Raw genomic sequence first — 14,879 nt, forward strand, 5'->3', positions numbered from 1 at the left:
TCGTGGCAGGAGAGGGCTCTGATGGAGTGGTCTGCCCAGTGTGTGGGTCGATGTTTGGGCGTTTCCGTAGGGGCTACCTCGGTGGAGAGTCCAAACCAGGTGCCCGCATTGCACGTTCCCCCTGAGTATGGGGATTTGGCCATCGCGTTTAGTAAGTCGAGGGCGACGCGGTTGCCGCCCCATAGGCAGGGAGATTGTGCGATAGACCTCCAGGCAGGAGCTGCGCTCCCACGGAGCCATGTGTATCCTCTGTCTCAGGAGGAGAAGAAAGCTATGGAAACTTACATAGACGAATCTCTGAGACAAGGATACATACGGCCTTCCACTTCCCCTGCGTCCTCGAGTTTCTTTTTTGTGAAGAAGAAGGATGGGGGTTTACGCCCGTGCATCGATTACCGTGGTCTCAATCAGATCACGGTGAAGTACAGTTATCCACTCCCGCTGATTGCGACCATGACTGAGTCCTTGCATGGGGGCGCGTTTCTTCACTAAATTAGATCTCAGGAGCGCGTACAACTTGAGTGCGCATCAGGGAGGGCGATGAATGGAAGACAGCCTTTAGTACCACCTCGGGCCATTACGAGTATCTTGTCATGCCATACGGGTTGATGAACGCTCCGTCAGTTTTCCAATCATTCGTGGATGAGATCTTCAGGGACATGCAGGGGCAGGGGGTCGTGGTGTACATAGATGACATTCTCCCATCACGTCTCTCTTGAAGGGGGGTCCGGTGCGTCTGCAGTGGTCTGCCGAGGCGGACAGGGCATTTGGGAGGCTGAAGGACCTGTTTACCTCGGCTCCAGTGCTGGCGCATCCGGATCCCTCTTTACCATTTCAGGTAGAGGTGGACGCGTCTGAGGCCGGTATTGGAGCCGTGCTTTCACAACGGTCAGGCGCGCCACCTAAACTCCGCCCCTGTGCCTTCTATTCCAAGAAGCTCAGTCCGGCGGAGCGAAACTAGGGGACAGGGAGCTGTTAGCCGTGGTACAGGCCCTAAAGGTGTGGAGGCACTGGCTTGAGGGGGCTCAACACCCTTTCCTCATTTTGACGGACCACCGTAACCTGGAGTACATCCGGGCAGCGAGGAGGCTAAACCCTCGGCAGGCTAGATGGAATATGTTTTTGACCCGGTTTACATTTAAGATCACGTACATCCCTGGGTCACAGAACGGTAAGGCAGATGCGCTGTCTCGGCGGTATGACACGGAGGAGAGGTCCGTGGAGCCCACTCCCATACTGCCGGAGTCGTGTCTGGTGGCACCGGTAGTGTGGGAGGTCGATGCTGAGCTCGAGCGGGCGTTACGCACCGACCCTAGTCCACCACAGTGCCCGGAGGGTCGGAAGTACGTTCCGCTCGAGGTTCGGGATCGATTGATCTATTGGGCTCACACGTCACCCTCCTCTGGACACCCGGGTATCGGCCGGACAGTGCACTGTCTTAGTGCCAAGTACTGGTGGCCCACGTTGGCAAGGGATGTGAGGGTTTATGTTTCCTCCTGCTCGGTGTGCGCCCAGTGTAAGGCGCCTAGACATCTGCCTAGGGGTAAGTTACTACCCCTGCCCGTTCCACAACGACCATGGTCCCACCTCTCGGTGGATTTCCTTACTGACCTTCCTCCTTCACAGGGGAATACCACTATACTGGTCGTTGTGGACCGGTTTTCTAAGGCCTGTCGTTTGCTCCCCATTCCGGGCCTTCCTACCGCCCTGCAAACTGCCGAAGCCCTATTCACCCATGTGTTCCGGCACTACGGGGTACCCGAGGATATTGTGTCTGATCGGGGTCCCCAATTTACCTCCAGAGTCTGGAGGGCCTTTATGGAGCGGTTGGGGGTCTCGGTGAGCCTCACCTCGGGTTACCACCCGGAGAGTAATGGGCAGGTGGAACGTGTGAACCAGGATGTGGGTAGGTTTCTTAGAACATACTGCCAGGACCGGCCGGAGGAGTGGGCAAGGTACGTTCCCTGGGCCGAAATGGCTCAGAATTCCCTACGCCATTCCTCCACTAACCTAACCCCTTTCCAATGTGTGTTAGGTTACCAGCCGGTTCTGGCACCTTGGCAGCAGAGCCAGATCGAGGCTCCTGCGGTGGATGAGTGGGCGCGGCGCTCGGAAGAGACCTGGAACGCTGCACACGTCCACCTGCAGCGGGCCCTCCGACGTCATAAGGCGAGCGCCGATCTCCACCGCAGTGAGGGACCGGTGTACGCACCTGGTGATCGAGTCTGGCTCTCTACCAGAAACCTGCCCCTCCGCCTGCCCTGTCGGAAACTGGGTCGGCGGTTTGTAGGGCCATTTAAAGTCCTGGGAAGGTTGAACGAGGTGTGTTATAAATTACAACTACCTGTTGAATATAAAAGTATTAACCCCTCGTTCCATGTGTCCCTTCTCAGGCCGGTGGTAGCTGGCCCACTCCAAGAAAGTGAGATCAGGGAGACTCCTCCGCCCCCATTGGACATCGAGGGGGCACCGGCGTACTCCGTGAGGTCCATCTTGGATTCGAGACGTCGGATGGGGGGTCTCCAGTATCTAGTGGAGTGGGAGGGGTACGGTCCGGAGGAGCGGTGCTGGGTGCCGAGGAGAGACATTTTGGACCAGTCTCTCCTGACGGAATTCCATCGTGGGCACCCGACGCACCCTGCTCCGCGTCCTCCGGGTCGTCCCCGAGGCCGGAGTCGGCGCACGTCTGGAGCCGCGCGTCAAGGGGGGGGTACTGTCACGGTTTCGGCCGAGGCTGCCTCTCTCCCTTGTTCGGGCAGGCTTCGGCGTTCGTTGTCTCCGGAATACTAGCTGCCACCGTTGTATGTTTCATGTTCGTTTGCTTTTGTCTGATTGTTGTCACACCTGTTATCATTTAGTGTCATTAGTGTCCTATTTAGTTCTCGTTGTGTTTGTCAGTGTAACGATCCCGGCAGTCTGAGTCGGGTCCTGTCGGTGTACTAGTTTTTCTGCTCGTGATCTCCAGTTTCCCGAGGGTTCTGGAACGCTCCCTGCCTGGTTGCCGGGCAACGTTGCTAGGCGGGAGCTCTCTTGATTTCCGCACCTGCATCCCATCAGCAATCTGCACACCTGGTCCTGATCATCACCCTTCTTAGGCTCTGGCCTAACATCCATTCCCTGCCGGATCGTTAGCCATGAACAGTATGTTTATCAGCGGATCAGTCTTAGAGCTTAGAGCATTAGTTTTGTTGTTTTGCACCTTGTTTGCTTGTTGTATGCTTACCTCCGTTTTGTTCTCCCTGCAGTCACTCGTCCGGAACCTTCACCCAACCTCTGCCTGATGGTCGGCGGCTGCCGAGCCATCATTGGACCAACTACTGCACCCTCAACAACTCATCCACGCCGCCCGCTCTGTTCCCTGGATTATTCAGCAGCACTCGTGGATCAGTTAAATAAACACTCACCTTTGACACCACTTACCTTGTCCTGGTCTGCTTCTGGGTTCTGGCTTAGTAAACCGTGACAGAACGATCCGGCCAGTAATGAACCCAGCGGACCTGGACTCTGTTCGCCATGCCATTACCCATCAGGAGAAGATGTTGGGCCATCATAGCACGGTACTACAGGAGATCGCGTTGTCAGTTCGGAACCTTTCTACCGGTCTGACGGAGGTCCAGAACCAGCGCAAGTTTCCGGTGGAGGATCCACTACCGGTTTCACCCATCTCGCCTGCCGCTTCTGGAGCTGTGTCCTTCCGTGAGCCCAAGGTTCCGACGCCGGATAAATATGAGGGGAGCTGGGAAGATGCCGTTCCTTCCTTATGCAGTGTGGATTAGTGTTCGATCTACAGCCCTACTCTTATGCCACAGACAAAGCTAGGATAGCCTTTGTGATTGAGTTGCTGCGTGGTCGAGCGCTGGAGTGGGCTTCAGCCGTTTGGGAACGACAGGATCCCTGCATGGCTTCATACCAGGGGTTCACGGCCGAGATGAGGAAGCTCTTCGACCATTCCGTCCGAGGGGGGGACGCAGCTAGGCGCCTGTTTTCGCTTCGCCAAGGAACTTCGCAGCGTGGCCGACTTCGTGATCGAGTTCAAGACGTTGGCTGTGGAGAGTGGGTGGAATGAGGAGTCTCTGCAAGCGGCCTTTTACCAGGGTCTGTCGGAGCAGCTCAAGGATGAGTTGATCTCCTATCCGGAGCCTAGTGACCTGGACAGCTTGGTAGCCTTGTCTATTCGGGTGGATAATCGAGTCCGAGAGCGAAGGAGGGAGAAGCAATGGGTCCCGTCCAACCGATCAGCTTCTCAGGTTCCAGTCGGGTCGGGGATTGGACCAGAATACGTCGATCATCGTCCACCACACAGGATTAGTGGAGAGGTCCTGTCTCCCGATTCTGAACCCATGCAAGTGGGGCGGCACGGGTTAACCAAGGAGGAGCGCCAACACAGACGTAGGACTAACTGTTGCCTCTACTGTGGTGGTTCGGGACATTACCTCGCCACTGGTTCCCGGCGGTCGTCAAACTGCGCGGCTCGCTAAAGTTGGGAGGACTTTTTAGCGAGCCAGTTTCGACCTCTCAATACCTCTGTCAGACCCCGTTTCCCGGCTACCCTTATGAACAGGAATCAGAGCTTAGCGATTAACGCTTTTATCGATTCAGGTGCCGATGGAAGCTTTCTTGATGCCGAGTTGGTGGAACAGCTGGGGCTTTCCAAGGAGCAATTGCCGGAAGCCATTGAAGCTACCACTCTGGACGGCAGTAGTCTGGCACGTATCACGAAGAGGACTGAACCGGTTAAGATGCTGCTGTCGGGGAATCATTCTGAGATGATTTCATTCTTCATTCTGCCGTCTTCCCATGTTCCTCTGGTCCTTGGATACCCCTGGCTGAAGGAACACAATCCCACGTTCGATTGGGTGACGGGCAAGGTAACGAGTTGGAGCCTTGATTGTCATGCTAACTGTCTCAAGACTGCCTGTCCCCATTCGGTTCCCAGTCAGGTGATTGAGGCTAAACCCCCAGATTTGTCCCTGGTTCCCGAGACGTATCACGATTTGGGGGAAGTGTTCAGTAAGCAGAAGGCTCTGTCACTCCCTCCCCACCGACCATATGATTGTGCCATCAACCTGTTCCCTGGAGCTGTCTACCCCAAGGGAAGGTTATACAGTATCTCCCGACCTGAACGTGAGGCTTTGGAGACCTACATCAAGGAGTCCCTAGCTGCTGGTCTCGTTCGTCCCTCGTCATCACCCCTGGGGGCAGGATTCTTCTTTGTGGGTAAGAAGGATGGCTCTCTTCGACCGTGTATTGATTATCGGGGGTTGAATGACATCACGGTCAAGAACAAGTATCCCCTGCCCTTGATGAGTTCTGCCTTCGACTCCTTACAGGGTGCTACGGTGTTCACCAAGCTAGACCTACGCAATGCGTATCACATGGTCCGGATCAGAGAGGGGGACGAGTGGTTGACGGGTTTCAATACACCGATGGGTCACTCGAGTATCAGGTGATGCCGTTTGGACTGACCAATGCTCCAGCGGTATTCCAGAGTATGGTGAACGACGTCCTGAGAGATATGATCGGTCTCTTTGTGTTTGTTTACCTGGATGACATTCTGATCTTCTCGAAGGAACCTTCCGACCACGTCCAGCATGTCCGGCAGGTTCTGCAGCGATTGTTGGAGAATCGCCTGTTCGTGAAGGGCCGAGAAGTGCGAGTTTCACGCCCACACGACATCCTTTCTCGGGTACATCATCTCCAGGGGAGAGATTAGGATGGACCAGGAGAAGGTTAGAGCGGTTCTGGAATGGGCCCAGCCCGGTGCGAGATTGCAGCTCCAGAGATTTTTGGGGTTTGCGAATTTCTACCGCAGATTCACCCGGGATTACAGCCGTGTGGCCGCTCCGTTAACTGCCTTGACTTCCAGTATCAGGACCTTCAAGTGGAATCCGGAGGCGGATCGAAGCGTTTCTGGATTTGAAGAGGCGATTCACCAACGCACCGATTCTCTCTCAACCGGACACGGCCCGTCAGTTCGATCGTTGAAGTGGGACGCGTCTGATGTGGGAGTTGGCGCCATCCTGTCGCAGCGATGCTCCACGGACAGTAAACTCCATCCCTGCGCCTACTACTCTCGTCGCCTTTCGCCTGCGGAGAGGAATTACGATGTGGGTAACCGGGAGCTTCTCGCGGTGAAACTTGCCTTGGAGGAGTGGCGCCACTGGTTGGAGGGGGCGGAGCAACCGTTTATTGTCTGGACTGACCACAAGAATCTTGCTTACGTGCAATCGGCTAGACGTCTCAACTCCCGTCAGGCCAGGTGGGCGTTGTTTTCGGACGATTCAATTTTTTCCCTGACGTTCCGACCTGGATCTAAGAACGGCAAGGCGGACGCCTTGTCCCGGATGTTCTCCAAGACGGAGGAGAGTGAGTCCAAGACCGAGACAATTCTCCCCCGGAACTGCGTCGTGGGAGCAGTTATGTGGAAGATTGAGGAGGAGGTGATGGCGGCCCTTCGGACGCAGCCCGGTCCCAGTAACGGTCCACCCGGTCGGTTGTTTGTGCCTGAGTCGGTTCGTCCTGCTGTCCTCAAATGGTCCCACGCCAGCAAGATGGCTTGTCACCCTGGCGTGGCTCGGACGATGGCGTTTCTTCGCAGACGTTTTTGGTGGCCTGCCATGGCCGAGGATACTCGGGGGTTTTGTTGCTGCCTGTCCAGTGTGTGCGCAGAATAAGAGTACCAATCGGCCCAGCTCTGGACTACTTCACCCCCCTTCCTATTCCCCGGCGACCATGGTCGCATCTGGCCCTGGACTTTGTCACTGGGTTGCCCGCTTCTGAGGGGAACACGGTCGTTCTGACTATCGTGGACAGATTCAGCAAGTTCGCCCACTTTGTGCCAATTGCCAAGCTTCCCTCTGCCTCGGAGACGTCCGAGATCCTGGTTAGGGAGGTTTTCAGGGTCCACGGTTTGCCCAGTGATATCGTTTCCGACCGTGGCCCTCAGTTTACCTCTGCTGTCTGGAAGTCCTTCTGTTTGGCCATTGGAGCTACAGTCAGTCTCACATCTGGTTTTCACCCCCAATCTAATGGTCAGGCGGAGAGAGCCAACCAGAAGATGGAATCCACGCTACGCTGCCTGGTCTCTTCCAACCCCACCTCCTGGGTCTCTCAGTTGCCTTGGGTTGAGTATGCCCACAATACTCTCCCTACATCTGCCACTGGGATGTCTCCCTTCCAGTGCCTGTATGGCTACCAACCTCCCTTGTTCCCTTCTCAGGAGAAGGAGCTCTCAGTGCCTTCTGTTCAGGCCCATATTCGTCGTTGCCACCGGACCTGGCATCGGGCCAGAAAGGCACTCCTTAGAGTTTCGGACCGGTATCAGCTCCAGGCGAATCGTCGCCGGATCCCCGCTCCCACCTATACCATCGGAGATAGGGTCTGGTTGGCCACACGGGATCTTCCTTTACGGACTGAGTCTAGGAAGTTGTTACCGAAGTTCATTGGTCCGTTTGTGGTGGAGAAGGTGATCAATCCGGTGGCAGTTCGACTCAAACTACCGAGGACGCTCAGAGTCCATCCCACCTTTCATGTCTCCTGCCTCAAGCCTGTTTTCCTCAGTCCTCTGTTGCCTCCTCCGCCTCCTCCTCCTCCTCCTCGGATGATCGGAGGTGGTCCTGCCTACACGGTGCGACGCATCATGGATTCCAGACGGCGGGGCCGGGGTTTCCAGTATCTCGTGGACTGGGAGGGGTATGGTCCTGAAGAGAGGAGTTGGATTCCGCGGCGACAGATCCTAGATGCTGACCTCATTCGTGACTTCTACCGCCTCCATCCTGGCGCTCCGGGGAGTCCGCCCGGTGGCGTTCGGTCGGAGGGGGGTACTGTAACGATCCCGGCAGTCTGAGTCGGGTCCTGTCGGTGTACTAGTTTTTCTGCTCGTGATCTCCAGTTTCCCGAGGGTTCTGGAACGCTCCCTGCCTGGTTGCCGGGCAACGTTGCTAGGGCGGGAGCTCTCTTGATTTCCGCACCTGCATCCCATCAGCAATCTGCACACCTGGTCCTGATCATCACCCTTCTTAGGCTCTGGCCTAACATCCATTCCCTGCCGGATCGTTAGCCATGAACAGTATGTTTATCAGCGGATCAGTCTTAGAGCTTAGAGCATTAGTTTTGTTGTTTTGCACCTTGTTTGCTTGTTGTATGCTTACCTCCGTTTTGTTCTCCCTGCAGTCACTCGTCCGGAACCTTCACCCAACCTCTGCCTGATGGTCGGCGGCTGCCGAGCCATCATTGGACCAACTACTGCACCCTCAACAACTCATCCACGCCGCCCGCTCTGTTCCCTGGATTATTCAGCAGCACTCGTGGATCAGTTAAATAAACACTCACCTTTGACACCACTTACCTTGTCCTGGTCTGCTTCTGGGTTCTGGCTTAGTAAACCGTGACAGTCAGGTGTTGTGTGTTATTGATTTTTGTCTGTCGTGTGTTGGGCTTATTTTCGCCCTTTCGCTCGGTTGAGCTTTCCTCCACTGCGTTGGAGCGTTACGCACCTGTTAGTGCGCTTGTTGCTATTTCGCCTTCGTGTGTATTTTTGCCTTCGGGCAAGTGTTGTTATTTTTCCTGTTTGGAGATTAACTAAAGTTGTTTGGACTATCCTTCGGTGTTCTGCGTTTGATTCCACCACTCCACCCACCTACAGCACGCGTGACAGTGAAGTATAAGAACAAGTATAAAATGGAGCTTGGAAGTTGGAAGTTGGAAGTTGGAAGTTGGGAATTCATTCTAAATACAAAGAAACTAACAGTGTTTCCTTCCCATAGAAAGTGACAGCCATTTCTTTGAAAGTGTCAGAAGATCTCTATTCATTTATTCACACTATGTATCAGGTTGAATCAGGTTAACCTAATATCTCATTCTGATCATGGATGTTCTCTGCCCTGCAGTATATTCAGCTTGAACCACACTGTTAGCAGAGCTTTACTGGTACAGCCATGACTTTTAGAGTTAGCCTCATCTGGTCTGCTCTGTAAATAACCACAGCTTTCCATAATAAATGAGTCTGCTACTATCACAGGGGACTGCTGTAGGGAGGAATGCACAGTGTCTGTAAGAAATGTCATGCCGGCTTTATGTAGCCTGCTGTACAAACCAGATATATGCCATTTACACAAATAGACATACCGTACATGCAGCGATAAACAAATGTACAGACCATAACCTGCATACGCTAAGGTGACATAAATACACACAAATATGCATTCATAAATACACACAAATATGCATTCATAAATACACACAAATATGCATTCATAAATACACACAAATATGCATTCATACTGGCAAAAACCAACTACACAATAGGCTACAATCATACATCCCACACCTACAACACTCCACAGCCTACATCTGTTGGAGCCTCAATGTATACATACACATTACTCTCTAGTCTACAATGCCAATCTACTTCTGGTGATCTTAGGTGACTGGTAGAGGAATGAAGAGGAGTGTTAACTGACGAGAGAGTCCCATTGATACTTGACCAACTCTGTGTTTGTTGAAATGATAGACGATAGAGAGAGACAGGTCACACACCATCCATCCCTGTTAAAAGAGACTGTGGGTGCATCTCAAATGGCACACTATTCCCTATTCCCCTATGAGCCCTGATGTAGGGAATAGGGTGCCATTTGGCACGCAGTCTCTGTGCTATTTTGAACCGTGCTGCTAGCGACACAGAGTGACACACCGCTCAACCCTTCCTTCGGACGAAAGCACTGTGGTAGTTTGGTCTCTATGATAATCAGACTGACATGACGTTGTTGCTCATCTACTCCTCAAGCCTGCTGCTCTCATTATTAGGTTGCTAGGCAACTCTTTCTGCACTCCGGCAGAACACACACACACACACCCGCACACACACACACACACGCACACACACACACACACACACTCACACACACAAGGAGTAGCCTACCTTGATCCAAAAACAGTCCTACATCCTGAGGAAGAAGGGTCTATCCCCTCCCCTGGCTTTGGTGTCCTGTCCTTGTTCTGCATGTCCTGGGGGTTAGAGCCTGGAGGGTCTCCCCATAGCTTGGAGGTTCTTTGAGTTGGTGTTCTGGGGGGCTCTGAGGGGACGCCAGCCCCGGGTGGAGGCGGCGGGATGGAGAAGGGTGCGCCGAAAGTTGTTATGTTCTCCTCTCTATCCATCAAGGCGGGGTCCTTGTAAAGTGCGTTGCTCTTGTTGGCGGCAGGTTGCCTGGTTCTTGACTTTGAAGTCCGGTCCACCAGAAAGGCCTGTCTGTCTGCATAGACCGTACATGTGTTGTCCAGCGCCTCGCTGCCCTCTGACGACAGCGTGGAGATACTAGACACAGTGGACACAGTGCTTGTAGTCTCCAGCTGGGGGTCTCCACTACTGCGGCTGTCCGGCTCCACATCGATGCCCGAGTCACTGATAGGATCGTAGCTCTCCAAGAGGGCGGGGGGGAAGCTGGGGGGCGTACAGTTGGTGAGCACCGCTGGCCGTTTGATCGTGGTCTGGTCAGGGTGCCCTGCGGTGTTACCGTGATGGGGATAGAAGGGGGCTAGAGACGATGGGGCCCTGCCAGCATTTCGTTGCTGTTTGAGGAGCTCAGCGATCGCCCCCTTTTGGTCCTCTGGGATGTCGAAGCTGTTGGCGAACTCCAGCGGCGGTGGCAGTGGGTCAGCAAAGAACTCATCGTCGATGTCCACAGAGGGAACACAGGGTGGAGGGGGGATACCGAAGGGTAGTTTGACCGGCTCGTCCACTGAGGTGACGGTGATCATGGTCTTACTACCTCTGGGTCCAGGGCCCATAGAATGGGGATTGTGGGGGTTAGGGGAGGCCATTTTGGGGGTGTTAGGTTGGTTGGGGTCCCGGAGCTCACTGGGGGTGCTGTCTGGACTGACCGCCCCGTCCCTCTCCCCCTCAGACAGGTTGTTCTCGTCAGTGGTGTGGACCATCAGCAGCCCAGTTGACTTATGCTGAGACGTATCCACAATGTCTATCAACATGTTCTTCTTCTCCTCTTCTCTCTGAGGACGGGATAGACTCTTGTCCTTGTCTTTGGCCAAAGGGTGGTCGTATTTGGACTCTGTCTCGTACTTGGCCTCGGTCATCTGCCTACGAAGCCCCGCCCTGCCCGGTCGACCCATGGTCGCGGTCGAGGAGAAATTTGCGCCCATGCCTGTCCTCAGCTTGGTGTCGATGAACAGAGGCTTGTTCAGGTCAGGTTTAGGCGGTTCAGTCTTCAGCGGGAGAGGCTGGGACTGCTCTCTCATGGCCCGGTCCCGTGCAGCCAGAGCCAGGGCCAGAGGGGAGTTGGGGTCCAGAGGCTTCCCTGTGACTGGATGGACGTAGTGCCCACTACTGGAGGTATAGGTCTTGGCAGGGAGACTGACCGGGCTGTGGTGGCCAGTGCGCGTGTGGAGCGGCTCTCTCACAATGGTGGGCTCTGGGGTGTTGAAGACCGTCATGTTACACCCTCTTCTGGGGATGCTGAGCAGCGAGGCAGGTGGGGCCATGAGGCGACGCAGGCGCTCGTCACTACTGAACATTCCCTCATCGATGGACTTGGAGTGGCGGAGGCGAGGCGCAGGCGCGGGAGGCGAGTCTTCGTCGCCCTGGTCGGTGAACCTGTAGGATGGGGAGTTCTGGTGAGACTCCACCATCCTCCTCTCACGCTCCCGCACGGCGCCCGCCATGGCCGTGGCAAAGGGACTGCTGGGGTTGTGTCCGTCATCTGGCCGGAGCTGTCCTGGGTGGTCATGGGCACCAGTCTCTATCTCCATACTGCTGCCCTGGCTGCTCTTCCCACTGCTAGATGTAGACGGCTCCTTGATGATGATGGTTGGGATTTTGATGGTGCAGGTCTTCTCTGGGCTGTCCTCAATCTTGTTCTGCTTCACCAGCATGCCCTTCCTCCTCTGGGGCTTGTTGGGGGCAAACAGGCCCAGGTTGCCCATCTTCCCCAGGTCTGAGTAGGGGTTCTCTGGGATCTGAGCCCTGCGGTTCAGGAAGCTCTGCTGGGCTGTGAGGCCTTGGCCTGGGCTCTGGCTACCCTGGGGTTGGTTCTCAGACTGATACTGCTCCGACTGGGGCTCTCTGTAGGACATACCCCCCTGTTCCCTCCATCCGGCCCTGCCGCCCGTGTTGGGGTCCCCCCCTCGTTCTGGGGCGGTGCCTTTGGGAACAGTGTGTCTGATGGTGCCGTAGCCTCTGCCCGGGGGGTTGGGGTCGTTGTTGTAAGGGGGAGATGGAGGGGAGCTGGCGGGTGGGGGTGGGATGTCCTCTGATGTGTCCGGCATGGAGAGGCTCCTGGTGAATTTCAACATGGGAGGGGTCAGGAACTGAGGGGCATCCTCTTCTGTTATTCCTGAAAAAGAAAAAAGAAACATACATGGACTATTACATTACATTAACGGCAATTATAGAATTGAAACCTTCAAGTGTTTGTGTGTGCAAAAATTAATAAATAATCGAATACAGATGTGTGTGTGTGTGTGTGTGTGCATGTCTGTGCGTGTGTGTGTGAGCGTGCATGCCTGTGCACGCATGTGTACTGTATGTAAGTGTGTACTGTACAGTATGTATGAAGGTTAAAAATTTAGCATTGACAGAAACATGTTGAGATGTAGTTACCAGATGTTCCTATGGACTTCTGTCGTCTCATGGTCCCCTGTCTGTTTGGCACCCCCAGGAAGGGGCCTCGACCTCTGGGGCTGCCTGGCTCTCTGGGCTGGGTCTGGGTCTGGGTCTGGGTCTGCATCGACATGTCCTGGCTCTCACACATGGACTGTAACAAAGAGAGGAGAGGAGACTGAGCCTGCATTGGAAACAGTCCACTAGAGTTATCTGAACTGATCTTTCTGCATCAGTTTATAGATCAGTTAGGATTGTTATAATGATTGTTGATGTACATTTCCTTTCATTTTATTTATCATTTATTTCGTAGCCCTTTACACTTGTACCCGTATACGGGTTGAAAATGGCAACAACAAAAAATATTTTGCATTTCCATATCATAAAACTGATGTAATATACTGTGTCAATGTTTACGATGACTATGTTAGATGTACAGTTGCAAGATGACATGGTGTTATACCCTAGGTTGTCCTAAACAGAATGAGACTATGTCTGTTGTACACCTAAATGCACTCATGACCCCATTCTATGCGCACCAAAATTACGATCTGCTTCTCTGAATTGCTTTGTGAAAGCCTAACACTGTAATATCGTATTTTATAATTTAGCTAGTTATGTTGGCAATAGAACAAGATTATTAATTATGGTTACCTGACCCAGATTGCGATTTATAATGGACCGTTTTTGCATTGAGTAAACACCAACAGTAATTGTGTAAAGGCGGGGATGCAGGGCTGTGTTCCAAACAAAACAACTACAAGTGTGCTTGCTCTAGTTCCTCAACGGCACAGCTAGGAGTAATAAAAATGCATTGAAATTAATTAGGAACTGTGCACACATTGGAGAGGTGTGGGGCCACTTGGAAACACCAATTAGACCTCTCACTCAAACCCTTTTAATTTTTTTTGTCTTATGTTGCGCCTACTGTACCCCAAATGTTCCAAGAATATTATTATCATGTTACTGAATGTATCCATGTACTTTTTTTTATTTTGTTATCAACAAATGCGGCGAAAAGTACAGTAAATGTAAAATGCACATAAAGTCAACAGTGTAATGTTTGGATTCAGTCTTGTGTCAGGTGAACGGTTGTGTCCTCAACTTTTGTCTAATAATTTTCCCATAATCTCCAAACTGTTCCCTTTTACTTGCTTCCATGGTTATGCATATGCTTTCCATATTTCTTCTGTAAGAAACATTTCAATTTAGCCCTATCCATATAGGCCAATTCCCACGAGTGTAAGGGGTTAACCAAACACGTTTATTTGTCCTCTGCTGCAGGTCAACTTGTGAAAGATATAATGGAAAAGTAAGAACAAGAAGCTGTTTAAACCTAAATACTAGTTGAGAAGCAAATCAGGGCCATGCACAGCTCCTAACAGATATAAGTCCATCAGGGCCATGCACAGCTCCTAACAGATAAAGTCCATCAGGGCCATGCACAGCTCCTAACAGATAAAGTCCATCAGGACCATGAACAGCTCCTAACATATAAAGCACATCATGCACTTCCTTATCCAGCCAGCATAGAGCAGTAAATTGCAATGGTGCAGCCACCAGCATTCTCGCATCATAGATCGCTATGGGCTTGCTCCAGTGTCACATAGCAACGAACTACACACACAACACATACAATAATAAAACACATACACATTCCTCACAACAGAGTAGTGTAGACAGCAGTAGAATAAAGCCTGTTTAGTGGTTATACTTACGTTCATCTCTGGGTTCATGGCCAAGCACCTGCTGTTGGGCCGTGTTTTGACTGTGTTAGCGATCCTTATGTCAGTGTTAGAGTTGTCCTTCTGAGGAGGCATGTTTTCTTCCACTTTATCTGGAACACTCTCACTCAAACCCTTTTAATTTTTTTTGTCTTATGTTGCGCCTACTGTACCCCAAATGTTCCAAGAATATTATTATCATGTTACTGAATGTATCCATGTACTTTTTTTTATTTTGTTATCAACAAATGCGGCGAAAAGTACAGTAAATGTAAAATGCACATAAAGTCAACAGTGTAATGTTTGGATTCAGTCTTGTGTCAGGTGAACGGTTGTGTCCTCAACTTTTGTCTAATAATTTTCCCATAATCTCCAAACTGTTCCCTTTTACTTGCTTCCATGGTTATGCATATGCTTTCCATATTTCTTCTGTAAGAAACATTTCAATTTAGCCCTATCCATATAGGCCAATTCCCACGAGTGTAAGGGGTTAACCAAACACGTTTATTTGTCCTCTGCTGCAGGTCAACTTGTGAAAGATATAA

General features: G+C 52.4%; 1 protein-coding gene across 1 annotated transcript in view; it reads right to left on the bottom strand.

Annotated features, from left to right (window-relative positions):
- Window positions 1-14,879, bottom strand: part of LOC121531646 (SH3 and multiple ankyrin repeat domains protein 2) — a 140,952-nt gene that overhangs the window by 7,164 nt on the left and 118,909 nt on the right. The window contains exons 19-20 of the mRNA XM_041836997.2: window positions 12,611-12,764; window positions 9,920-12,344 (exon numbers count right to left, since the gene is read on the bottom strand). Coding sequence (XP_041692931.2) covers window positions 9,920-12,344; window positions 12,611-12,764 — 2,579 coding nt within the window. The remainder of the gene's footprint in view (window positions 1-9,919; window positions 12,345-12,610; window positions 12,765-14,879) is intronic.

This window comes from Coregonus clupeaformis, chromosome 19 (genome assembly GCF_020615455.1).
Source record: "Coregonus clupeaformis isolate EN_2021a chromosome 19, ASM2061545v1, whole genome shotgun sequence".
NCBI classification, from domain to species: Eukaryota; Metazoa; Chordata; class Actinopteri; order Salmoniformes; family Salmonidae; genus Coregonus; species Coregonus clupeaformis.